Here is a 26,873-nt window from a genome sequence, read left to right on the forward strand (position 1 = left end):
TTACTATCATAACAATAAAACCAAAAAAATTACATATCAGATCATTCACTGGAACCTCAGATTAATAAACAAAAGTTATTAATCTGTGACTGGAACAATAATAATAAAAAAATATTGGTTTCATATTTGATGTACAAGTTAATAAATTGAAGTTTTTTTTGAATTTCAAATACTTTCTTTCAATTAAGTATTGTCTTTGAAATTGAATTACCAGTATTTGAAATAAAAATCACAATTTTTATTTTTACATTTATACAAAATAAGACTTGAAAGATTAACCCTACATTAAAAACTGATACATCAGAATAAAAACCATAGCAACCAAACTATTAATACTGATTCGTTACATTGATACTCTTATTCTGTCTACATAGTTGTACTACCCAGCCGAACATCCACAGCCCTGCTTGTATAATTAACAGGAAACTAAGTGTGAAGTACTGGGCTGTTATGTGTAAGGTAAGACTTTGTATCATTACAAGCGTGAGCAGAGACTGTAGACCGGTACCGAGCAGAGTATTAATACCGAATATTAGACCGAAGCAGCTGTCATCGCTGAGTTGTCCAGCTATTTTTGCACTGTAAACAAATAAATTTATTATATTAAAGATACATTAAGCTTCGACCTTTCTTTATGGAGAATGAGGCCTATGTCTAGAAGTGGGATATTACAGGTCAAATTAGAGGTAAATTGATCTTTCAGTCAGAATAACCAAAAAAAAAGTAATCCAAACGTACCAACTGGTACGTAGATAGCTGGAAATCCAGAATAATAACAAATATAATTATAATGATTAGGCTACTTTTATCCTGACATTGTCATCAGTCATCCATAAATTTAAGAAAATGTGTTATCACCTGGCCAATGTGATAGTGTAATGGTAGAGCAGACCCATTACTATGTAGCCCGCGTAGGAGACGAACACGTTAGGTATATAAGTGCCTATGAATACGGCGAGGCCCTGCACGGCGGCTACTGGGGCGGGGAGGTATGCGCGTGCGCAGTGCGACGCTACGTATGCGCCGAGAGCGCCTAGTAGAGTTTGAGCAGCTTCCACTGCGCCGTTGTATGCTACCTGAAAATAAATTATCAGAAAAATAATGTAATATATGATTCCATATGATATAGTTTATTACAATAGTTCTTATAATAATTTTTGTTCGGAAACGATAAAAAAAAATTCGATACTAATTACGTCAACAAGTAATACGACGCAGGTAGTCGATATAGCAGTCGATTAAATAAGCATTATTAGGGATAATATTAGGGGTTCGATTCCCGCTCGGGATGGATATTTGTAAATGTATAAATATTTCTTTCCGGTTTGGACGTCTGACCTTGTGAGTCCCCGCCGTGCCTCGGAGAGCATGTTAGGCCGTCGGTCCCGGTTGTTATAAAAAAATAATTGATAGCGATCGTTACTCATAGTAGGGAACATATCCGCCTACCCGCATTGGAGCAGCGTGGTGGATTAAGCTCCTATCCTTCTCCTACATGGAGACAGAGGCCTATTCCCAACAGTGGGATGTTACAGGCTAAATCATTCGATAAAAAAATATTTAAAATCGGTACATCAAGTGCCTAAAAGCTTAGGGGTTACACAAATAAAAATACAGTCGAATTGAGAACGTCCTCCTTTTTTAAGAAGTCGGTTTATGAACAATATCACTTTGTTAACGACTGATTCAAAAATTGTAGAAACGATTTGATTAGTTGGCGATTTAGGAGCGACTTAATGGGTTACTATCAAGAAGTAGCCTAGTGATTTCCGTTGCTTATTGGTGTTAGAGTACCCTAACATTTTTTTCTAGGGATAGGTGAGCGTTATACAAAAGTAAGCAAGATAAGTAACAACAGGAGCTTCGACTCTTGGTTCTTTTTAATTCTATAACTTCACAACTTCTCTAATTAAATGGTACTTTCTTTTCAAATCCTGATCTCACAATCTAAAATTAAAAGCATAATACTAACCGGTGAATTACTCTCCTCCTGTATCTGTTTCCAAAGTAACTGAACATACGTCTGAGCTTGGACAAAGAGCGCCATCGCTACAGCGTATAACGATGACCACGCTAGAACTTTAGGTCTTGTGTACGCTGAGCGTGCGTGACGCACTATGAGATATGTCGCGTCAGTCACGTCATGACGGAATGAACGCTGTAACAGATTTGGTAATTTTAGTTGACTGCAATTAATTTATCGTTACGGGGATGCAATTTATGAGGTATTGGACTGGTAGGAATTCATCGTCCAACCTGCAGTGGACAATCGTAAGAGTTAAATTTAAGCGCTGACGTTCTATCTATTATCTTTTAAAACATAATAGACCTTGACAGAGTGTTTTACTATTCAACATAACTCACTTCAGCCTATCGCAGTCCACTGCTGGACGACTGGCGCGATCTCTTGTGTTTTGCGTATAGTCACCACGCTGGGAAGGCGGGTTGGTGGCCTCAGGGCTGGCTTTGTAGTGACTGGCAACGAAGAAGTTGCAGCCCATCTTCGGCCTGTGTATTTCAAAGCCAGCAATTGGATAGTTATCCCACCATCGGTCGGCTTTTTAAGTTCCAAGAGGGTAGTGGAACTGTATTTTCCTTTAGTCGCCTCTTACAACACCCACGGAAAGTGAGGGAGTGGCTATATTCTTTACTGCCGTAACCACAGAGCATGGAATATGATTTGTGACAATTTAGTAAGTGAGTTTAGTTCATAATTTTTCCGCCCAAAAATACCTTAATTTTCTTTTTTTTTTAATGTATTTTTAGGTGAAAATATACTTGATTACTTACCTTTTCAGAGTCTTGAGGACTTTGCTTGTCTATATTTATCTGCCCTAAGTCGATTTGTGTAAAGTTTACTATTGATCGTCTGTGAAAGTATATTCCATAAGGGACAGGTGGCAGCCAGAATGCCCAAAAAGTTGCTAAAATTTGTGCTGTGAATTAAAAAAAAATACCTATCACACTTTTTGACTTAGTAAAACTTGACTTAGTAAGTAGTAACAACTATTGTTATAATAAAAATGTAACAGATCCAGTTCTGTATATTAAAGATAATAAAAAAAATCTTTTATGCCTGTCTGTCTGTATATTGGCTGTGTATCACGCATAATTAGTGATTAAATAAAATTTGTCACATTTGTATTTGTTGAGTAATTCATTGCAATTTCCCGTGGGAAAAGAGATGAGACTCACGATCAGAATGATCAGAGTCTTAAAAGAAGTCAAGCATTTTAAATTAAACGGAGAGAATTAATTTTAAGATACGGTGAATATATAATTTTTTACAGAGGTAAAAGTTATAAAGACGCTTTGTCCGTAATCAAAACTATAATGTTATGACATAATAAATCATAAATATAAATATCTTATAGCTTACACGCGGTCGTCTGCTCCTACGATAAGCAACTTAATTTTGTGTTATAGGTAGCAACCGACTGATATAGTTAATATTTTTTGATAAATATACTTATGAATAATACATATAGAAATAAATACAAGTACACTCACCGGCACGGAAACTTGGCCAAGTATAAAATTTGTGATAACTTTAATTTTTTTCAGTTTACACTGCAAATTTAAGCCAATTTTGATCGTTGTTCATCTAATTAACGTCTTTGATACGTAATTAAACATAAATAATGTTTTTTTTTAGTTTATAATGAAGTTTAAGCGCAAAATCACATTTACACAAAATTAAACACTGCAGTTTTGAGCACTAGTAATAAAAACTGTTTGAACTTTTTGATCTTTGGTGAGCTTTTTAATATCGCGTGTTTCCTTCTCTAACCCTTAAGACCGCCTGCATTCGGTCTGGCATGCTTTGGATGACATTTTTGATGTCCATTTGCGACAAGTCGCGCCAGGCAATCAATGCAGCATCTTGAAGCTGGTTAAGAGTTTGTGGTGGATTCGATGCTGTTTTAATTGTCTTTTTTAGCTTATCCCAAATATGCTCTATTGGATTTAAGTCGGGGCTGCGAGCTGGCCACTGCAATTTTTGAATACCAACCTCTTGAAGGTATTCATTTACGATTTGAGGTACGTGAGGATGTGCATTATCATGCATTAAAATAAATTGGTCATATCCAATAAACCCTCCAAAGGGTAAAACATGTTCTTGAAGGATATCCTCGACGTATCGTGTTGCAGTTAGAGCGTTATTGACGATGACCAATTCTGTACATGCATCAGAACTAACGCCACCCCATACCATTATAGAGCCTCTACCAAAACTCACTGTTGGAGTGCTACTAATCGCCAGATATCGTTCACCTTTCCTTCTCCACACACGTTGTCTACCATCAGATGCATTTAAAGCGATCCTGCACTCATCCGTTAACAAAACCCTTGCCCTTTGTTCATGAGACCGTTAGCATGTTCGCGGGCAAATTAAAGTCGAGGTGCTCTATGCTGTGGGAGAAGCTGTGGGCTACGGGCTAGTCTTCTTGCCCTTAAATTAACTTCCTCTATACATCTTCTCACCGTACGCTCACTAACATTTACGTTCCTGGAGATTTGAAGCCGCTGCTGGATCTCGACAGCAGTAAGGAAGCGATTTCTTAAAATCTCTAACACAATAAAGCAGTCGTCATGAGCTGACGTCCAACGTAAACCACCACTACCTGGTTTGCGTGTGCAGAGGCTAGTCTCTTGCTACCGTTTTAGTGCATGTTGGATCGAAGAACGCGGTACATTAAGGGTAGTAGCCACTTCACGATGGGTTATCCCTTGTTCGAGAAATGCCACTGCTTGTGGAATCTGACTTGGTGACAAAGGCATTTTTATGGATTTTTAGGCGCCTTTAGATGTTTATTTATCACAATAAAACCGAAGAACTTCGACAACTTAACACTCGCAAATTCCACAACACAATTCAAAACGTAGAGTTCGTCGGATAAATGACACGATTCAACTAAACTTCAGAATCCAAACCAATATGCCCGTCAACTCAGTTAAATATCCTCTTAGGAATAACGTAAACATTATTTCTACCCACTTATACAATAAGAAAAAAGTTAGACACACCTAAAAATTTGTTATCGCATGTTATGAGTTTGGCCAAGATTCCGTGCCGCTGAGTGTATTAGGTACACCCAGACTCAGGTGGGTATCGAACCCACAACCCCCGGAGCAGAAAGCAGGGCTACTACAAACTGCGCCAACGGGCTAGTCAAATTATAAACGCTATAAACTTCTGTATTCGATATTATATCCGAAGTTATTAAAATATGTATTCTATAAAGAAATTTATACAAAGTCAAATTGTAAAAAAGTTTGATTACAAACGCACAAACGAAAAAACCGATTTCAATTACATTGACAAGTAATACTTACAACATAGGAAGGAGTAAAAATCAAAATCATCAAAGATTACTCAAAAAGTAGTCATCAGATTTCGATCAAATTTAAATGGGACTACAAGACAAGTATGTTGGCGTGTTGGCAACATTGGCGTGTTGGCGCATTGGCGTATTGGCGTGTTGACCTGTTGGTGTATTGGCACATTGGCGTGTTGGCGTGTTAGCGCATTGGCGTATTGGCGTGTTGGCGTATTGGTGTGTTGGCGTATTGGCGTATTGGCGTGTTAGCGCATTGGCGTGTTGGCGTATTGGTGTGTTGGCGTATTGGCGTGTTAGCGTGTTGGCGTGTTGGCGTATTGGCGTGTTGGCGTGTTGGCGCATTGGCGTGTTAGCATGTTGGCGTGTTGGCGTATTGGCGTGTTGGCGTATTGGCGTGTTGGCGCATTGGCGTATTGGCGTGTTGGCACATTGGTGTATTGGTTTGTTGGCGTATTGGCGTGCTAGCATGTTGGCATGTTGGCGTGTTGGCGTGTTGGCATGTTGGCGTGTTGGCGTGTTGGCATATTGGCATATTGGCACATTGGCGTGTTGGCACATTGGCGTATTGGCGTGTTGACCTGTTGGCGTGTTGGCGTATTGGCAAATTGGCGTGTTGGCGTGTTAGCACATCGGCGTATTGGCGTGTTGGCGTGTTAGCGCATTGGCGTATTGGCGTGTTGGCGTATTGGTGTGTTGGCGCATTGGCGTATTGGTTTGTTGGCGTATTGGCGTGCTGGCATGTTGGCGTGTTGGCGTGTTGGCATATTGGCACATTAGCGTGTTGGCACATTGGCGTATTGGCGTGTTGACCTGTTGGCGTGTTGGCGTATTGGCAAATTGGCGTGTTGGCGTGTTAGCACATCGGCGTATTGGCGTGTTGGCGTGTTAGCGCATTGGCGTATTGGCGTGTTGGCGTGTTAGCGCATTGGCGTATTGGTGTGTTGGCGTATTGGCGTATTGGCGTGTTAGCGTGTTGGCGTATTGGCGTGTTGGCGTGTTGGCGCACTGGCGTATTGGCGTGTTGGCGCATTGGCGTGTTGGCGTATTGGCGTGCTGGCATATTGGCACATTGGCGTGTTGGCGCATTGGCCTTTTGGCGTGTTGGCGTGTTGGACTGTTGGCGTATTGGCACATTGGCGTGTTGGTGTGTTAGCGCATTGGCGTGTTGGCGTATTGGTGTGTTGGCGTATTGGCGTGTTGGCCTATTGGCGTGTTGGCCTATTGGCGTGTTGGACTGTTGTCGTATTGGCACATTGGCGTGTTGGCGTGTTGGCGCATTGGCGTATTGGCGTGTTGACGTGTTGTCGCATTGGCGTGTTGGACTGTTGGCGTGTTGGCGTATTGGCACATTGGCGTGTTGGCGTATTGGTGTGTTGGCGTGTTGGCGCATTGGCGTATTGGCGTGTTGACGTGTTGGCGTGTTGGGCTTTAGCATGTTGGGGTGTTGGGGTGTTGGCGTATTGGCGTGTTGGCGCATTGGCGTGTTGGAGTGTTGGCGTGTTGGCGTATTGGCGTGTTGGAGTGTTGGCGTATCGGCGTGTTGGCGTGTTGGCGCATTGGAGTATTGGCGTGTTGGCGTATTGGTGTGTTGGCATGTTGGCGTGTTGGACTGTTGGCGTGTTGGCGTATTGGCACATTGGCGTGTTGACACATTGGCGTGTTGGCGCATTGACGTAATGGCGTGTTTAAGTTAAGCGGACAATAAAAAAAATGTCGATGTTTCCGATTTTAGTAATTTTCCAATATGCAATGAAACAAAACTAATGAATGAAAACTATTGCTAACGGGCGTCAGATGTAGCACGGACGACGACCGCTGACTATTGCGCTCAGTCAGGCGTTATAGACATTATATAATTTATATGTAGAAAGCCGGTAGAGATAACTCTAGAAGAAGTCTCTTCCAGCTAACCTGCGATAGTTGTTTTATTTATTTTTTATTTTATTACTGGACTTTCATTTGGACAAAATATCTGTGTTGTTACGGTAATAAAATATATAGCCGCCCCCTTTCTTCCCGTGGGTGTCGTAAGAGGCGACTAAGAGATAACATAGTTCCACTACCACCTTGGAACTTAAAAAGCCGACCGGTGGCGGGATAACCATCCAACTGCTGGATTTGAAATACACAGGCTGAAGACGGACAGCAGCGTCTTCGGAGCGACAATGCCAGCCCTGCGGTCACCAATCCGCCTGCCCACCGTGGTGGTATATGGCAAACACACATGAGGAGCTTGAACTTGCGGAGGCCTATGTCCAGCAGTAGACTGTACCAAGCTAAAGTGAAGATGATGATGATGATGATGAACACGGAATCAACTATCTGTTTAAGCGTTATATCAAGTCAGTCAGTCAGTCCACTGCTGGAAAAAGGCCTCACTGAGTTCGCGCAAGACATCCCGGTTTTCCGCAATATAACAATATATTTATATATAATTACTAGCTGTACTCGCGGCTTCACCCGCGTTTAAATCAGTGAGTCACAAAGTTTTCCCGGAAAACTTCCAGTGAAACTCAAAATCTCATCAAAATCGGCTTAGTCGTTCCGTAAACCTTCCTCTTGAAGCCCTCTCTCCATTGGTAAAACCGCATGAAAAGCTGTTCAGTAAATTTTGAGGGAATCAATCACATACACTTTTGGGGACTTATTGTTATAATACACTAACTGTTGCCCGCGACTACGTTCGCGTGGTTATGAAGATATGCATTACTATAAAGATGTTTAAGCAAATTATTTTTTTATTTCAGTCACTTGAAATGCTTATCACGCTGAGTAATTTTTTAGAAGGCACAATTTAGTATAATTTATTAGTTATTTTTATAAAACCTCTCTATACACCACATTTTTAGTTTTATTTTCAGGCTGCAGTATAAATAACCTAGCAGGCGAACTCATAGCTGCTGTATATGTTTCATACAAACTATCAACCCCAATCAAACGTCCTTAGCAGTGGAATATTAAAAAATCCGTTCTTAGCGGACGTTTACTAACAATAAACCTCCCTGCTAAATTTCATCTTTGTCCATCCTGGATGGATGGACCATCCAGCGGTTTTTGAGTTCTCGTAATGAGTGAGTCAGTGATCTTTCTCTTTTCTATATATAGATTACGATGCATTATTTGGACGCCTTCTCACCATCTATAGAGCATACATTTTAAATTTCAAGTCTTTTACTTTAAAAACATAGGCCTTTCATACAAACTTCCGATCCCCGTTTTATCCTCTTTAGGTGTCGAGTTTCGTAAAATTCGTTTTTAGCGGATGTTTACGTCCTATAAGGAGCCTACCTGCCAAATTTTAAGTTTATAGTTGTTATATTTTCGGAGATTTCGTGATGAGTGACCTTTCGCTTTTTTAAATATAGAGATATAGATATATGTAATATTTCTATGTATATATTTATCAAAAACAAAATATTTAGCTGTATAAGCCGGCTGTTAGCTATAACACGAGCATTAAGTTGCTTACCATAGGAACAGACGACCGTGTGTGAATGTTGTAAGATTTTTATTCATTTCGGCACCACGCTGGGCAGGCAGTATGGTGACCGCAGGGCTGGCTTTGTTGCACCGAAGACTTTGCTCCTCGTCTTCGGCCTGTGTATTTCAGAGCCAGAAGTTGGATGGTTATTCTGCCATCGGTCGGCTTTTTAAGTTCTAAGGTGGTAGTGGAACCCTGTTCTCCCTTAGTGGAACCCTGTTCTCCCTTAGTCGCCTCTAACGACATCCACGGGAAGAAAGGGGTGGCTATATTCTTTACTGCCGTAACCACACAGTATGGAATATGATTTGTGACAATTTAGTGAGAGTTTCGTTCATCATTTTTAAGCCTAAAATATGTTGATTTAACTTTTTTTTGATAGGTATGACATGATTGTATAACAAGCTATACGTAATTAAATGCAGCTTCGAGTGTTCGACCATCTAAACTTAGATATATTTTTTTTGTCTTAACGATTTTTTTTTTGTTAAAATTTTTCTATTAACGTTTACATAAAACTAAGAATATTTATCCATAAAGAACAGTCATAAGTAATCTGTTAAGGTAGGTACATACTAGTGTACACATGTCAATTAAAGAGCACGCTGTACCATTGTTCTTCTTATTTGCTTTGATTGTTATCTAATCATCCTTATTAAACATGAGCACACGTCTGTAGGTATATAGCAATTTTTTAAGCTCCTCCGTTGTTCTTGGTAAAGTGGAAAATATTGGGTATTATTTATCCGACTGCCAAAAGAGGGTTAAGTTTTTTTCGATCTCATATTTATATGTATTTATATCGAATTCGTTGTTGTCATTTGCAGGCTAAACGGCTTATCCGTTTTGCAAGTATGGGTTAGCGTTGAATTAGTCTTTTTTTTGCGAGTGTTATAGGGGTTAAAAACAAAAGTCATCGAGTCGGCACGAAAATGTGCCAGTAGCCTTGTACCGATTTAATGCCGCAACTTACGATTCATGTGACCTGTCTACCGGACAATTTCGATTATTAATTAATAAATTAACAACCGCTCTGGTGTAGTGGTGCGAGTACTTGCCTATAACACCGATGGTTTGCGGATTCGATTCCCGCTCAGGATAGATATTTGTATTTGTACAAATATTTCTTTGCGATGTCTGTCCTTGTGAGTCTCCCCACTGTGCCTCGGCGAGCTCATTAAGCCGTCGGTCCCGGTTGTTATCATAAATACCTAAAAGCGATCGTTACTCATAGTAGCGCTGTGTATGTATGTTCGGACACCGAATTTCACCCTAATGGAGTAGTTTTGAATATAAGAAGATTACTTTCATATTTATTTATTTGCAATAACAATAATATCTAAAGCCATGATAAACGAAGTCACAAAAAAAATCTTTAGTATAAAATGACGATAATATATTATCAAAAAGTACAGGGAGAACATACCGGCAAAGGTGATGTAATTCAAATCCCGATAATTCATTAGCCCGTAATGCGTGAGAAGTTGCGAACTTGCTCCGGACAAGAAACGACCCGTTAACGCCGCGATACGGGTACACGACGACACCAGAGGGTATTTCGCGGAATCCACCTGTGAACATATAATTATTATAATTATTTATAACAATATTATGTATATCCGCCAAAATATTCATTGTTTTGAAATAAATAGTAATAGTAATAACAAAATTGTAACTCCAAGTTTCCGACTGCGCAAAGTAAACGTTTCTTTTCTGGGTCATGGTATTCGCATGTCTAATAAAATACCACAAACGATTTTGGAATTGTCTCAACATAAATTTAAAGGTTTTATTATAAAAAAAATAGATAAAGCTTTATTACTCGGTGCAGGATTACATGGTTGATAAAGATGTGTGGACTTAGTGACGCTGTATTTCATGCAACACGTTTCTAATTTTGTACTAAAACACAGTTTATATTTATTTTCAAAAGAGTAACTGCGGAGTTTCTTGCCGATTCTGTTCTGCAGAATCTACATTCCGAATCGGTAGTAGCTAACTTTTACAAAAATAATAATTTGTTTTTAAAGTTTTAATTTGTAAAATGACGATTTGAAAGTTCTCTTGGAGCCTATTTGAATAAAGCTATTTTTGATTTTGATTTTGATAATTTAATAACAACTAACACTATAAAAAAAACTGACTTCAAATTACGGGAAGGCCCAAAAAACTACTCATCTCGCTTAAATTAATGTGTTACACATAAAAAATACAATGATTTTTCTTTAAATAGAGTTCCTTTAAATAAAATTCTAAAAACATAATTAAAAAATAAAAACAGACTCAGAAAGATCATATGACATACATTCGATTATGAATTCAGAGAATCAGTCTGTGTTCTCAGTGTTCTTATTTTATTAAATACTAGCTGACTCGGCAAACGTTGTTTTAAATATCGGTGGTAGAAAGGTGAAAATTTAGGGTTGTATGTATTTTTCAACGCCAAATCATAATAAAATAAAGAATAAATAATTTATCTAAAAATTAAAAAAAATTATGGGGTGGACTACCCTTAACATTTAGGGGGATGAAAAATAGATGTTGTTCGATTCTCAGACCTACCCAATATGCACACAAATTTCATGAGAATCGGTCAAGTCGTTTCAGAGGAATTTAACTACAAACACCGCGACACGAGACTTTTATTTATTAGATTTTTAACTTGATAGTTATAAAGCACGTGCATTCATTGTTGCAATATCGTTGTCGTCGATTGGAAGTCTCTCATTGGTAGTATTTGACATTTTTCAAAAAAGGGCCAATAATGTTACTGAATGTTACTAATAAATTAACAGAGTAGATACCATGACTGTAAAAACTAATTATAATATTCGATTACTGATCTACGATAATATAAATTTAACTCAAGACTTAGAGCTTATACTTTTAAGGTTTGGTGCTTTATAAAAATAATTAAAATTTTTAATCCGATATCTGTGAATTTAGAAACCCTTAATTCGCGTTTATTGACATATAAAACTATAATATATATAATATATCTACTAGCTGACCCGGCAAACGTTGTCTTGCCGCTAAACGCTATTAAGAAATAGGGGTTGGTGGTAGAAGAGTGAAAATTTAGGGTTGTATGTATTTTTTAATGTTGTATCATAAAAAAATAGAAATTAAAAATTTTGTCTAAAAAATAAAAAAAAAATTTAGGTGTGGACTACCCCTAACATTTAGGGGGATGAAAAATAGATATTGGCCGATTCTCATAGATACCGGATAAGCACAAAAAATTTCATGAAAATCGGTCAAGCCGTTTCGGAGGAGTATGGCAATGAAAACTGTGACACGAGAATTTTATATATTAGATGTACCTAACACTTTGATCAGTAACAAAAGTATGACCAACAGTGATTAAAAGAATTTTTTTCCATACTACAAAGATGGCAACACACAACGTATAGTCCAACAATACTAGAAGATACCATCCCCGACCCTCCCCAGGTTTTCTGGCTGCCTTACCACAGCAACACAACACTAGTAATGAGAATTACATATTATTTAACTATGATCTTTTGTAAGGATCCAAATTTTGAGCAAGATATTGCCTGCCGTGCCGTATCAATAAAAGTGAAACAAGAGTGGTAGTAATGTTTTAAGTTATACAATATATATAGGTCGCTTTAAGTATACCAAAGGGATTGTGGAACCGTAGCGGTAGGTCGTTGAAACTCAAAGATAATAATTTACATGACACATTCAGACTTACAAACATACTTGACGAAATAAACAATACCAAGTATCTATAAGATAATTTCATAGTTTACTGGCAATGTATATAAGTATAAGATACATAATACATACGAGTAGTTATAAGATACCCTATATGAACAATTGTAATAACCCAAGGTATCGATTGTATACTAAGTTAAAGTTATCGTATACTAGCTGACCCAGCGAACTTCGTATCGCCTAACAGTGACTTTTAAGTATTATCACAAATCTTTTGTATGGGAGTATAGAAAAGTGTTGTTTTTAGACTTTTTCAGAAAATTTAAATTTTTTTTTTTTTTAGAATTTTTCGCTCCGTAAGAACCATCCTCGTACTTCAAGGAATATTTTAAAAAAATAATTAGCGAAATCGGTCCAACCGTTCTCGAGTTTTGCACTTAGCAACACATTCAGCAACTCATTTTTATATTATAGATTAGCTGCGTCGCGTGTTTTCACTCGCGTAGTGGAAATTTAGGGATAAAAAGGAAAGTAGTAAAGGAAAAAGTACTATATGTATGTTATATATATTATTCTAGCTTTCCAGCTATCTACGTCCCAAGTTTCATTATGATCACTTCAGTAGTATTCGAGTTAAAAAGTCAAACATCTCCTCAGAAAATTTCGTATTTATAATATTAGAAGAATTAGGTACATTAATGTTGTACGAAATAATATTAAAACTCACCTTTGCATATATATAAGTTAAATAAGCAACTTCTGTAGCCATGTACAGCCCATAAAGGAACTGGGATACTTGAAGCCATTCTATACTTGTTGTCCATAATAATACAGCGTAAACAGATATGCCACTAATACCTTCAACAGAATCATAAACCTTTTAATTGAAGTAAGTAATAAATAATAATCAGTATCAAAGGAAAGTAATAATAAAGAATCCATAAATATTGATTGCCGTATTGTCCATATGTGGGTTAATAATTCACGTAAAGATAACCCAAATCGTGTACCCTACTACTTAGATTTCTTAAATGTGTAGGTAAAATCGTTAAAATTATTAAATAATATAAAATTATAAAATAAACAATCTTATAATACCGCGTGTTTGTTTTAAAGCGTGCATCCAACAATAAAATGATCACAATTTTCAGCATGTGATAGCTTGTTATTAGCTTTTTTTTTATTCATATTCTGTATGAGTTATAGTTATAATAAGCTGTAAGCTATCCAAATAAAATAAAATAAAATAAAAAATAAAAATTTTGGATAACAGCAGAGCTATCAGATATCTACAAAAGGAATGAATGACCTTGCCACTAATCAATTTGCAGCAAGGTCAATTTGTACTTAAGTAGATACATACAGATTAAAAGCTAACTAAATTGATACCAGCTATCAGCACGAGATGAAGACCTGTTATAGGATGATTACGATAAAGGACCTTTCGGAAAAATTTTTTAGTATCAGAATGGCGACCCGCATGTTAATATCAAATCTTAATATTCTTATATGATTCGTCCAGTAAAAGCATACCTACTTCGAATTAATATTAAAAAAGATAGCGCTTAAAGTTATGGTCAAAAACGATACACTCACCACCAAGTAAAGGTTTATAAATAATAATATTCGTCGTTCGCCGCTCGTACGAGTAACGTGTGTGTGCTTCGTTAATAAAAATTTAAAACTACCTTCAATAATGGCTCCAACTAAATGTGATCAATGCGATAAATCTATCACCAAGAAGAATCCTGGAGTACACTGCAGCAAGTGTGGTATAGTGGTTCATGCCAATGCCGAAAGTGCCAGTCTCACCAACAAACAGCTAAGTGTCATCAAAGCTAAAAATCTCGAGTGGACGTGTGACGACTGTGTGAGCAGATCGCCCCAAAGGTCATCACTTATCGTTCCTGAAGATGATGAGCAAGAAGAAGAAATTGAGCAAATTCCTAAAACTAAGGAAGTAAACATTGACATCCGCAGAATGATAGAAAACATTTCAAAGAACATCGAAAAAGCAGTAAAAAAACAACTAGTGGAACTAGAAAAAGCTATGGAATATTGCAGTAACAAAGTAGATGAATACGCAGAAGAAATGGCAGCATTTAGAACTAAGATAAAAGTGCTCGAGAAGAGGAATGAAAGTCTAGAAAACAGCAATAAATGCCTCAATTTGAAAATGATGGCTATGGAACAAAGAATTAACGAAGATAGACAAAAAACCCTCGTTAACTACCTCGAAATAGCTGGAGTACCCTATGAGGAGAATGAAGACCTGAACCAAATAACTAAAATAATAGCAAATAAACTCGACAAAAACATAGGGGACGTAAAGAGTATTGAACGCATTAAAGGTAAAACGGACGGAATTATTACATTGGAGTTACACAACAACAGCGAACCCGCCTCTTGGGTTAAGTCATCCAAAGCTGCTAAGTTGAAACTGTGTGAATTGATGCCTAAAGCTAACACTAATAATGCACAAAAAAACGTCCTAGTTCGTCATGCTCTTACTACCTACAATAAGACGCTGTTATATAAAACAAAGCAGCGATTATCCGAAACGTATAAATTCATATGGGCCAGCGCAGAGGGAAATATATTAGTACGCAAAGAACACAACAGCAAAATAAAGGTAGTTAGATTCGAAGAAGATATAGTTCAACTTTTATCTTAAGGTACTTTAGATTCCAATTAACCCCCGCATGTACTAAGTTCTGTAACCAATGGCTAATAATAATGTTAATTCAGAAATATTTGATTGTCCTAACTTAGGATACTATTTGTCAATAATACCTCCCAAAAATAATTTCTCTGTAATACATATTAATATAAGATCGCTAATTAAGAATTACCCTCAGCTACTTTGTCATGTCAGTAAGAATCAAAATCAAATAGACGTTATTGTTCTTACTGAAGTCAATATCTCAGAACATCTAAGTAGTATGTTTAATATAAAAGGCTATGCAATGTACACAAAGTTACGAGAAAAACGTAAAGGTGGAGGTATTATTATATATGTTCGCGAAAATCACTGTTTTTCTGTATGTACACACCACACCTTTCATACCGAATGCTTAATAGGCAAAATTACAACTTCACATAATCTTTCCGTGACTATTTGTGCACTGTATAGACCCCCTAATAACAGTAAGTATCATTTCCTAAAATCGGAACTCCCGCAAATACTAGGCAAACACTATTACGACCAAAATTTTATTTTGATTGGTGATGTAAACATAGACCTAAAAAACAAAGATGTCACTACGGAACGTTATATGAACTTTCTATCCGAGGAGGGTGGGTCTTCAGCGCATTATTTCGGATTATACAAGAACTGAGACGACCAAAGGTCGAATAAGTAAAACGTGTATCGATCATATTTTTGTCCGAAATTGCGCTGAAGAACTCTGTTCGGCAGTGCTGGGTACAGTAATGGCTGACCGTCGTATGATTATTGCTACGTTTACCGGAGTACGCACTATACAGCGTGCTGAAAAAATAATTTCTTATATCGATAAAAAAAAATTAAATAATGAATTAAATAAAATAGACTGGAAAATAACTGAGTCAATGAATTGTCCAAACCAAATATACAATTATATTTCTAGTACGTTTAATGACGCATATACACGTTCGACCTTAACAAAAAAAAATATCCATAAATTCAAAACGTAATCATCACAAATGGATTAATGATAAAATTAAAGATAAATGTAATGAAACTGATAAACTTTTTATTAGATGCCTAAAAGATCCCACCAATAGACTATTACGCCTAGAGTACAATAATCTTAGAAATAAAACACATAAATTAATTAATAAATCTCGAAATAAGTACATATCTGATTTAATATTGTTAAACAAAAATGATCCAAGAAAAACATGGAAAGTACTAAATTGTTTAATGGGTAAAATAACTAAATCAATAGACGACATAATATTAAAAGCATTTAAAAAGTACACAATTGATGAAAATGTAATAGCTAAAAATTTTGCAAACGAATTTAATAAATCAGTAAATGACATTGTACCACAATGCAATACTCCACTACTGGACAAAAAGCACTATCTAATTAATGAAGACAAAACAATGCTATTTAAGAAAGCAAAGAGCAGAGATATATATAAAATTATTAAATCACTAAATCCAAGAAAAGCTCCCGGTATAGATAAAATACGCGCCCTCGACCTCATAGAAATAGGGGACAAGATTGTAAATTCAATAAAAAAACTAATTAACGTTAGCGTAATGCAAGGTATATATCCTTCAGAACTTAAAAGTGGACTGATTAGACCAATTTTCAAAAAAGGTAGTGCAGATCAATACTCTAATTATCGCCCTATAACCTTATTACCTATAATAAATAAAATAGTTGAAAAATATATTGCTGGACAAATTTATAATTTTTATGAAAGTAATAACATATTAACTAATACACAATTTGGATTTCGGCCTAAAAAAAGTATTCTTCTCACAGAATTTACTGACGCAATAAACTCTCACCTGGATAGTAAAAAACACGTGTTGCTTTTATTCATAGACTATAGTAAAGCTTTTGATACCTTAAAACATGATCAGTTAGCGGAGAGATTAGACGCCACTGGTATACGTGGACCTTTGTTGGAATGGTGTAAAGACTACCTTTCCAACAGAAGTTATAGCGTTAAAGTTGGCGATACCATAAGTGACGCTGTTAATGTTAATATTGGCACTGCTCAAGGATCGGTAATTGGCCCTCTTCATTATTTGACGTACGTAAACGACGCAAAAAATGTTTTAAAATATTGCCAAATATACCAATACGCCGATGACACGTGTTTAATTAGTGGGGACAGAAATATAGAAATAGCTTTGCAAAACTTATAAACTGATTTCACAGCACTGAGCATGTGGTCTCATGATGCTGGGTTAGTTTTAAATGCTAATAAAACTAAGCTCATACACGTAAGGTCAGCCTACAACACTCGAGGCCTTAAAAATATTGAATTAATAGCGCACAATCACTCTTGTCTTCATAGAAGCCAGGGTAAACAATGTGCTGGCAGATGTGAGAGAATTGAGCAAGTCGGAAACGCTATGTATTTGGGGGTGGTTGTGGATGATAGACTCAATTGGGCTCCTCATATAGAGATGATATGTGATAGGTTACGAGCCTTATTATCCAAAATACGTGTACTTAAAAATAAAGTGTCGCTAAAGACCTTACGAAATCTCTATATTTCACTGGGAGATTCCATTATATCATATGGTATTACAAGTTATGGGCGAACCTATACAACATACCTTAGCAAGATTTACGACCTACAAATTAGACTGCTTAAACAAATAGTACCTAATAAGGTTAAAATTAAGTTCAAGGAAAACTATCGCGCCTTATTTGGCTACTGTGAAGTAATGCCGATATTTGAGAAGGTTGAGTGTGCGCTATTGATCTATCAATTCCTTAACTCTCAGCGGTTTCTTATGCCTTTAGATGCTAAAATTGTCACAAGAAGGACCCATCAGAAAGATATGATCAAGAACACTAAAACTTCGAATTGTTACGGTAGGCGAACGTGTAGCTATCTAATACCTAGAATTTATAATAAATTGCCAGTGAATTTTAGAAACAAGCTAAGCGTAACAAACGTAAAATATAAATTAAAACAATACTATACACAAAATATTAGGAATGAATTTGAATCATTATGATAATTATTACTTCTAGTTTGCCTTATTGTAAAATTGTAATATTTAATGTATCTCTTTATATATAAATATATACGATAAACAAAAAAAAAAAAAAAAAAAATAACATATTAAAAAAAAAAACATGTTACACAGCTATTTTATTTTTATTTTAAATTATATCGAATCAGTAAACAGACTGTATATGTATAAACCTGTCAGTGAGCGTGTTGTCCGCACGGTATTGAACATGTACCCGCATTTTGCGCACAAACATTATGCTTGCATCTCTCAAATGTTTTGTTAAACTACCCTATATACTGCATAATTGTTGTTTATTTATATTTTGATTTGTATTCCTGTACTTAATACTGAGAGCAACTTTGACTTATAGATTGTAGCACACACAAATATTTTTTAATATATTTCTTTTCTTATTGTGTTAAAACATAGAACTTCGAATGTAAATATGCCAAGACAAACCCAATAAGGGTTTAATGGCATTGTTACTGTAAAAATAAAAATATGTATGTATATATAAATAAATAAATAAAAATAAATAAATAAAATACAAAGTTTCAGCTAGTCTTTAATGAGCCTCTTATCAAAAACTACATATCTCGAACATACTACCTTGTGATAAGGATTTCAACATATCCCCATATGAACGAAACGATTTATAGTTTTTGGAGGAACAATTTATGTTATGCTGACCGAACCATAAAGGCTTTATAATTTCAGATACAGACATACTATTTCTTTGGGTATTCATTAAAAAAAATCACGGTTGAGCCCTTATAAGTCAAAAGGTTTTACAAAGTAGTAAGTTAAACAACTGGGAATATATTATGGAGAAGTAGGGTTTAAAAGAACCGTGTGGATATTGTGCATAGGATGGAATTGAAGTTCTATATTAATAAGATCTAGAATGGAAAAAAGTGAAGATAATAGCTCGGGTAGATAGTCATGGGCCGGAGCGAGGTGGTGAATGCTAGCGTGACCCCATCTCGCCCCACCCAGGCGGACGACTGCTAACACGTGGTGATTTTTTAGTCAGTAGGAGTCTGACATAATCCTCTGGCGCTCCCGCGCCGGAGGGTATCCATGATGGATTTTCCCCACGTAAAAAATAAAATAAAATAGAGTCAACAAAGTGATAGTAAGACGAAAACGTACGTTAAATTTCTTTGAAGCTTCAGATAATAAAACTTCTGATTTAAAACGTATTAGCAGAAATTTAATATTATTAAAGAAAAATAGAAAGTCAACATGTGCCCCAGAGGCCAAAAGTTCACTTTACTTATCTAAACTGTTTAATATTTACTACAACAAAAAAGATACTTTATCTGAAATAAATATGACAAAATTATCTCTTTGATTGATAATATCTACTCTTATGATATCCATGTTCCAAAAAAATTCTGAAAGGTGTTAAACCGTAATGAAAAAAAAAAATCGATCTTAAATGTTGTACTTCTTATTTTTTAAATATAACTCAGTCGGCAAACAAGCGTACGGCTCACCTGATAGTAAGCGATTATCGCAGCGTATTGATGTCTGCAACACTAGAAGCATCGCAAGCGCGTTGCCGACCCTACCCCCGATTCCCCCCAGGAGCTCTGGTTACCTTACTTACCATCAGGAAAATAACACTGCCTGAAAGCAGTATTATTTAGCTGTCATCTTCTGTAAGGTCGAGGTGCCCACTCGGGCTGCTCCATTTTTTGAGCAGGAAATTTCTTGCTGTGCCCTACTTCAGTTACCTGTAGTATATCTCTACTCTCCCTCGAACTCCCTAAGAAGAAGACACTCTGTTTGATCCGCTGAAACAGTTATAATGGTCTGATCCTTTTTTTTTAATAATTTGTGCGCAGACCATTCCCAGACCAAATTGACATAGTAGAGTAGACTGAGTAGCTTTTGGACCAAATGTTTTTTTGTTAATCCACAAAGTTTTGAAATAAATTAATTAAATAGATCTCTATCTTGATATACACTATAAACGATTATCATAGGATAAATTATAAATGAATTATATCAGATTATGGAGATACGAAAATTATATTACTGTATAATTGTTTGCTTGCAAACGAAAAAGAACCAACTGCAATTATTCTTACATATATATCTTCAATCATAATTACATCTACAAGTAAATACAACGTAGGTAGATGAAAATAGTCAATTCAACACACATTATTAGATATAACTCAAAAAATACTCGTCAGATACCAATTAAATTTATGAATGACAAGAATGACAAGAACCAGCTTTCGACTTAAAAAAAGGATTATCGAAATTGGTATAACCACTAAAAGTTATGAGGTGACCACAAATAAAAAAATACAGTCGAACTACCAACCTCCTCCTTTTTTGAGGTCGGTTAAAAAGTCTAGCGGAAACACAATGGTTATCACCACATTTCTCTGATATGACACAAGACAAATCTTCATAGGTTAGATAAAATGTATCTTGAAAGTGTTTATAGCTTTTAATCTTGATATAGCTGGGTTGCGTTTATTGGTACTTTTGTATGTTTTGCATATTGTATTATTGTATTTATTTCATGTAATATGAATTATAAAGTAAGATCACATCTCTTATTGTCTTTTAAAGTCGTTAAATTGATTTTTATGAGTGTGTCCTGATTTGCATAAGCGGCCATCCATAAATTACGTCACACAAATACATCGATTTTTCGACCCTTTCCCTGTCCTAGTCACAGATGTCACATTTATGACACCCCCTCCTACCTAGTGTGACGTCACATATTTTGCAAATTTGCATGAGCAAACTTATGATAATTTCGACATTATTTTTATTTTCATTTATTTCAATTCGCCAACAAACAAATATAATAAGTACGATTTTATTTTTGTGTTACCCTCACATTAGGAATTCTAAACATTTTTGAATATCATATCAAAAATTGACCGCTCCAGCGGGATTCGAACTTTGAATAGTTACGGGTCTCTGTAAAGAACTCACTATAGACGGCGCCACGGTTCGCTTAAACCGAAAATAAAAATCATCATATCAAAAATTTCGCTCTAGCGGGTACATTGTTCCATAGCTTAATTGGCTAGAGCGCCGACACGGTCAGTCGGAGACGCGGGTTCGAATCCCGCTGGAGCGGTCAATTTTTGATATGATATTCAAAAATGTAAACAAATATAACTTTAATTTTGTAAGTTAGTTATTGATAGGTTGTTGAAATATCATGTTTTTGAACTTACGTATTGATATTATTATATTTGGAAATGTGATGTCACAAAATTTTGGACCCCTCTTAACGCCTTGTCACACAATTTCACACTTTGTCGATCTCTTACCCCCCCCCCCCCCCTCTTAACGTATGACGTAATGACGACGGATGGATAATGTGTATAGATTTGTTGCTTATAATAGGAATTATAAATTAATCACAATTGACAAGCCCATCGGTGCTGCCCTGCTTTTTAGTCCAGGGACTCTGGGTTTGATTTCAACCCTGAGCATGATTGTAATAAACATAATTATTTATACTAGTACGAGCCCCGATGCGAAATAGTTCGTCTAGTGTGAAATTTTCTCTGTGAGATTTTTTCTAACTTCATTATTTTTGTATATCTACATAAAATATTAAGTTGTTTTACTATCGCATGTAGCGTTACTTATGCCATTTTTATAATTAACCAATAAACTATTTTAGCTTTTTAAATTTATACATATCCTGCTTTAAATTCGAAGAAGTTATAAGCAAAATAGTTCGTCTAATTGTTAATCGATGCAACAGAGTTCGTCTATCAGTGATCATTGCTTCTTTGTACAATTATGTTGCATAATTTAAATTTGTAAAAGTAATTCTGTGTCATTTGTCGTGTGAGACAGTATAAATTCTGAACATTTAAGATTTTTTCATTAGTTTTCAAATAACAATGGGTCGTGGTAAACCCGTGTGTGAAGAGCTTCGAAAGCAAATAGTTTGTGGGGTCGATGCTGCCAAACCAAGTTACCAAATATCTAAAAAATTGATACTTCCCAGGTCTACAGTCCAATCTATCATTTAGCACTATAAAAAGAATAGAACAACTTGTTGTTTGAAGAAAACTGGTCGATCACGCATCACAAGTGCAGCAGAAAAAATAATCCTAAAGAATATTATCAAAAATAATCGTCGTACTCAACCTGGAGAACTCACGGTACAATGGAAGGACATGATTCACAAAGACGTCTCAGTTGATACTTGCAAGAGTCCCAAAAAGAATGGGTTACGGATTTTACACCACTAAGGAGAAACCACTGTTGACTGCTGTTCAAAAGAAAAAGAGGTTGAAGTTTGCTCGTGATCATTTAAATTGGACTTCCGATCAGTGGCGTAGTATCATTTGGAGTGACGAGTCCAAATTTGAAGTGACATTCGGCAATGAAAGGAAAAAGTGATTCGGAACATAAATGAGGCATTTCATACTGATTGTTTCAAACGTAAAGTGACTTATTATATGGGGTTGCATGTCTGCACAAGGTGTTGGTGGTATGCAGTTTGTGGATGGTTCTATCAATTCTGCAAGGTATCAAAACCTTTTGGAAGATAATTTACTGCCCTCTATTCCGTCACTCTAGCATCAAGATTCCTTCATTTTTCACGAGGATGGTGCTTCCTGCCATACTGCAAGGACAACAAAGACGTGGCTACTGGCGAAAAGCATCCCTATAATCGAATGGCCATCTAACAGCTCGGACTTGTCGCCGATCGAAACCCTATGGTGGAAAATGAAAAAAGTTCTCCTTAAAAATCCATCAAAATCGAAGAGCGACTTAAGGCTAAACTCTTGGCTGTCTGGGAGTCAATTACGCCTGAGGAGAGTGCAGCGTTGGTTGCAACCATGCCTCTTCGCATTAAAGCTGACATTAAGAGAAGGCAACACAACTAAGTGGGAGACGAACTATTTTGGGTGAGTGTTTTTTAGAATATTTTTTAAAAATTTTAATGTTATGTAAAGTCATGAAAGAATTTCAGTTACATATGTTAAAATAAACTTTAAAATGTTACTCAAATTGTAGTTTACTTTTTATTAAACGTTCTTAATTATTTTACCAATATTTACTTTGTATTATTTTACGCTTTGCACTACTTTCCATACTAGACGAACTATTTTGCATCAGGGCTCGTAGTCGCCCTGTGGTCGAATTTCGACCATAAATAATTTAAATTATAAGTTTGAACATTTTAAAGATTTTGTTGTTAGAGACTATACTTTTATAATAATAAACAAAAGAGTACATTATTGGGTGTGTGTTTGTGTGTGTGTGTGTGTCAAATACATGGTAGTGTGTGTAATGTTTTTGAAGTGAAACTTCTTTAGGCGCATGAGGGTATTTTTTTTACGGATGAAACGCAATAACAATATTATTAGCATCACGAAGATTTGCAACGTTTTTGTCGAACCTCAGAGCCACCTGGCGTGTACTATAGAAACTACTAAGGTTGTTACATTAATATCGATAGTATTACATTGCAAACTAACTATATGGCGCTGAAACGGAAATATAAATCTTTAGATTTGTATAAATATAAACGAGACTTAAAAATTAGTTTGCCAAAGAAGTTTCACTTCTGACATGTGTACTTTGTATGCACCCACTTAATAATTACTTAATACTTTAATGTATTTTTTATTCATAATTTTAAAAAAATATTAGCATTCTGCACTCCTTCTCTATATAAACTATAAGTGTGCAAAATTTTAATACTCCTCCGTCCGCGTAATTTTCGTAAAAAGGGGCACAAAGTTTTTGCTTCACATATTAATATTTATAGAAGAAGATCTAGCGAAACCAGCAGCTGTACAACCCGAAATATCTTCACATTACACTTGTCATACGGACAGTAGCACCACTTACTTCAAGTCATCCAGGAAAATATCGAAATATACATACAATATTTGAACCTAATCGGTCCAGTTGTTTAGGGAGAGTAAGGAGACAAGCACTTGTATAGAAGAATTATATATATAAAAAATTTTTTTTTTTCATATATAGGCCAAATCTTAGCTGGGATCTCAACTGATGGTAAGTGAAGATGCAGCCTAAGATGGTGCGAGCTTACCTAGAAGATGCCTATTCACTCTTGATTTAAAGATACCCAAGTTATAGTTTTAAAAAGTATGAAGCGTTATTAGTTGTCTATTACCTATAGGGCTATAGCACAGGCACAAAGTTATCTTAGTATGGTATGGTATGGTTAACACGGGCTGGTTTCCGCAACTCGACGACTTTCAACAAAGTTATCTTAAAACTAGTGGACCATAACATAACATAATAATAACACACATAAGTCTGTGTTAATAAAATTATGACAGCGTTGTCAACATTTGGGGACAACGGGTGCTATGGACATGACATTAATAATCATGAAATATATAACTGGTTTCCCTTCAAAACGCATAAATCTTTTGCCTTTTTATCACCAACATAAATAGTAGGTATATATATATATATATACTGTGTAATTTAAACCAATATTATAGTGTTAATTATTTATAATTTATAATTTATTTTTTATGTCAAATAGTATGTACATTGTGACTGTAAAACCGTGTGTCATAAAAAAAATTAAAAGTTTATATTTAATTTTATTTTTCGGTAATAATTAACAACTTAATGTTATTGTAAAGCCATCTATCTTTCATATATATATATATATATATATATATATATATATATATATATATATATACATTAAATGTAACTCATACATTGTATTTATGTTGTATGTATGTACATGTTCATGTAAGTGTGTATGTTAGTCAAGTAAACATGTATTTTATATTACTTAATTTTGAATATGTTTATACATTTATAAACATTATCAATCACTTTTGCACTACTGGGCCCCACAGTAACATCAGTTATCACCACCATGGGAAGACTGATATAGGGTCTAATAGAGATAAGTTTGCCTTTACTAACTTTCTTTGTAAATATGATTTTTACTTGTTTCTTTCTTAAGTACAATAAAGAATATATATAATCTTGGGTCATATTTATTGTTATTGTATATAGTGTTTTGTGAAATTATTATGTAATACATTTTTTCTTTACATGAAAGTAATTATTAGTTCATTAATAATTAGTTTTGTCTTCAGTTATTGAATATCACTAAAACATTACTAAAATAATTTAATGAAAATATAAAGTATAGATAATGATATGATAATATATATATAAATAAGTATTGATATAATACTAAAACAAATTTATCAATACTGTCCGTCTTAGAATTAAAAAAAAGCACAGCCTCCTTGGAGGCTTACAAAACACTCAAGGAAAACAAAAAAAGGCGCCAAAGTGAAGCTATTCTAAGAAATCGCTACACTCACCTGAGAGAATTATAACTGGTTTGAACCTAAGGAAGTCTGTTATCAAAAATACTAACACAAGAAGTGCTAAATACGAGTAAGTCCCAACGGGGTAAACATCGCGATTTAATTGAGCTTCTGTAATATTTCGCCATTCGCCTAGTAAAAATTCTGTAACAAACGGTTCCGAAGGTCGAATTTCACGTAAAGTACCAAAAAAACACAGAACGAGCGTTATTTTTATCCAATTTTGCATTTCAAAAAATTTTTAGGTTCCGAAATAAATGATTTATGTAAGAATAGCACGTGCGACGTGCTTTTATAATATTCGCGCAACACGAGCGTTCTTCATTAGTAGCCAACATATACAATTGATTTTTGTGCATCGTGCAGACGTCTCGTTTTTTCCCCGACAGATATTAATTATTATTTAAGAATGATTATTTTTTGTTAGACTGAAAATTTGTGATAATACATTTTTGTAACTTGAAACAAATCTCGATACGTTTCATTTGCTTTAAAAACTATTCTATTCCTTTTATTTATAAGAATGTATTAAGATTAAACTTAATGTGTAATGTCAAATTTATAGAAACCTTAAACACATATTATAAATTTATAAGGATTTGATTTTATTCATTAATTTTAAATCAAATTTGTATTTGTGTAGCAAGTACTACTTCAAAATTCTGTGACATAATATGACATTGACATTTAACCTTTTTTTTATTCATTCATTCATTCAGATTTATGAACCTTTTTTATAATGGACTGCACTTAGTTCATTGCCAATGACGAGACAAATGTTCAAAAATTGAGGATAAACGGACAAGAGGAATTTATGATAGGATTCAGAACAGGATAGGAAGAAACAAAATAATATATTTTATTATGAAAAGGAAAAAAAAACATAAATGGGATATAATATTAAATATCTTCACTATTAAGAAATATATAGTGCAAGTTGCAACACAATTTTATGGATATGATATTAATTTATTTCGTTTAAAATATAAGTAGAAATATGAAAAATATATACAGACACAAAATATATGATAAATACACTTATAGCTAAAATAGAAAGTTCAGAACTATGTACAGAAATATTAATTAAATTAAAAGGAAAGTTTTTCTCAATGAGAAAGGCTACTCCACCAAAACTATCTAGCCTATCTTCTCTGATGGTATTATAATTTCGAAACCTAAAATTATTACTTGGCCTAAGACAAGTTTCTGAGATAGAAAATAAAAAATGTTTATAATTATTTAACAAATAATTTATGTCTTTTTTTTATTAATTACACTTTTTCAATTTTTTCAAATTCATTGGATGAAAATTCTTTTATTATATTTTTATGAGC

At 35.1% G+C, this 26,873-nt stretch overlaps 1 protein-coding gene across 1 annotated transcript; it reads right to left on the minus strand.

The window, feature by feature from the left end:
• Positions 1–96: 96 nt before the first annotated feature.
• Positions 97–25,768, minus strand: LOC123663276 (thiamine transporter 1-like). The gene is made up of 7 exons (XM_045597968.1): positions 25,534–25,768; positions 13,232–13,362; positions 10,250–10,394; positions 2,791–2,936; positions 1,973–2,158; positions 859–1,076; positions 97–579 (listed from the first exon to the last, which is right to left on the minus strand). Exons 1-7 carry the CDS (start codon positions 25,766–25,768, stop codon positions 330–332), a joined length of 1,311 nt encoding a protein of 436 aa, XP_045453924.1. The 3' UTR covers positions 97–329.
• Positions 25,769–26,873: the final 1,105 nt, after the last annotated feature.

The sequence above is a fragment of the Melitaea cinxia genome, chromosome 2 (assembly GCF_905220565.1).
Source record: "Melitaea cinxia chromosome 2, ilMelCinx1.1, whole genome shotgun sequence".
NCBI classification, from domain to species: domain Eukaryota; kingdom Metazoa; phylum Arthropoda; class Insecta; order Lepidoptera; family Nymphalidae; genus Melitaea; species Melitaea cinxia.

Excerpts from the sequence above, each read along its gene's own strand:
- LOC123663276 (XM_045597968.1), bottom strand. The coding sequence starts at position 25,768 with ATGCAAAATTGGATAAAAATAACGCTCGTTCTGTGTTTTTTTGGTACT. Across the intron at positions 2,159-2,790 it reads GTCCTCAAGACTCTGAAAAG|CGTTCATTCCGTCATGACGT; the intron begins GTAAGTAATCAA and ends AATCTGTTACAG. Across the intron at positions 1,077-1,972 it reads AGGAGGAGAGTAATTCACCG|GTAGCATACAACGGCGCAGT; the intron begins GTTAGTATTATG and ends ATTTATTTTCAG.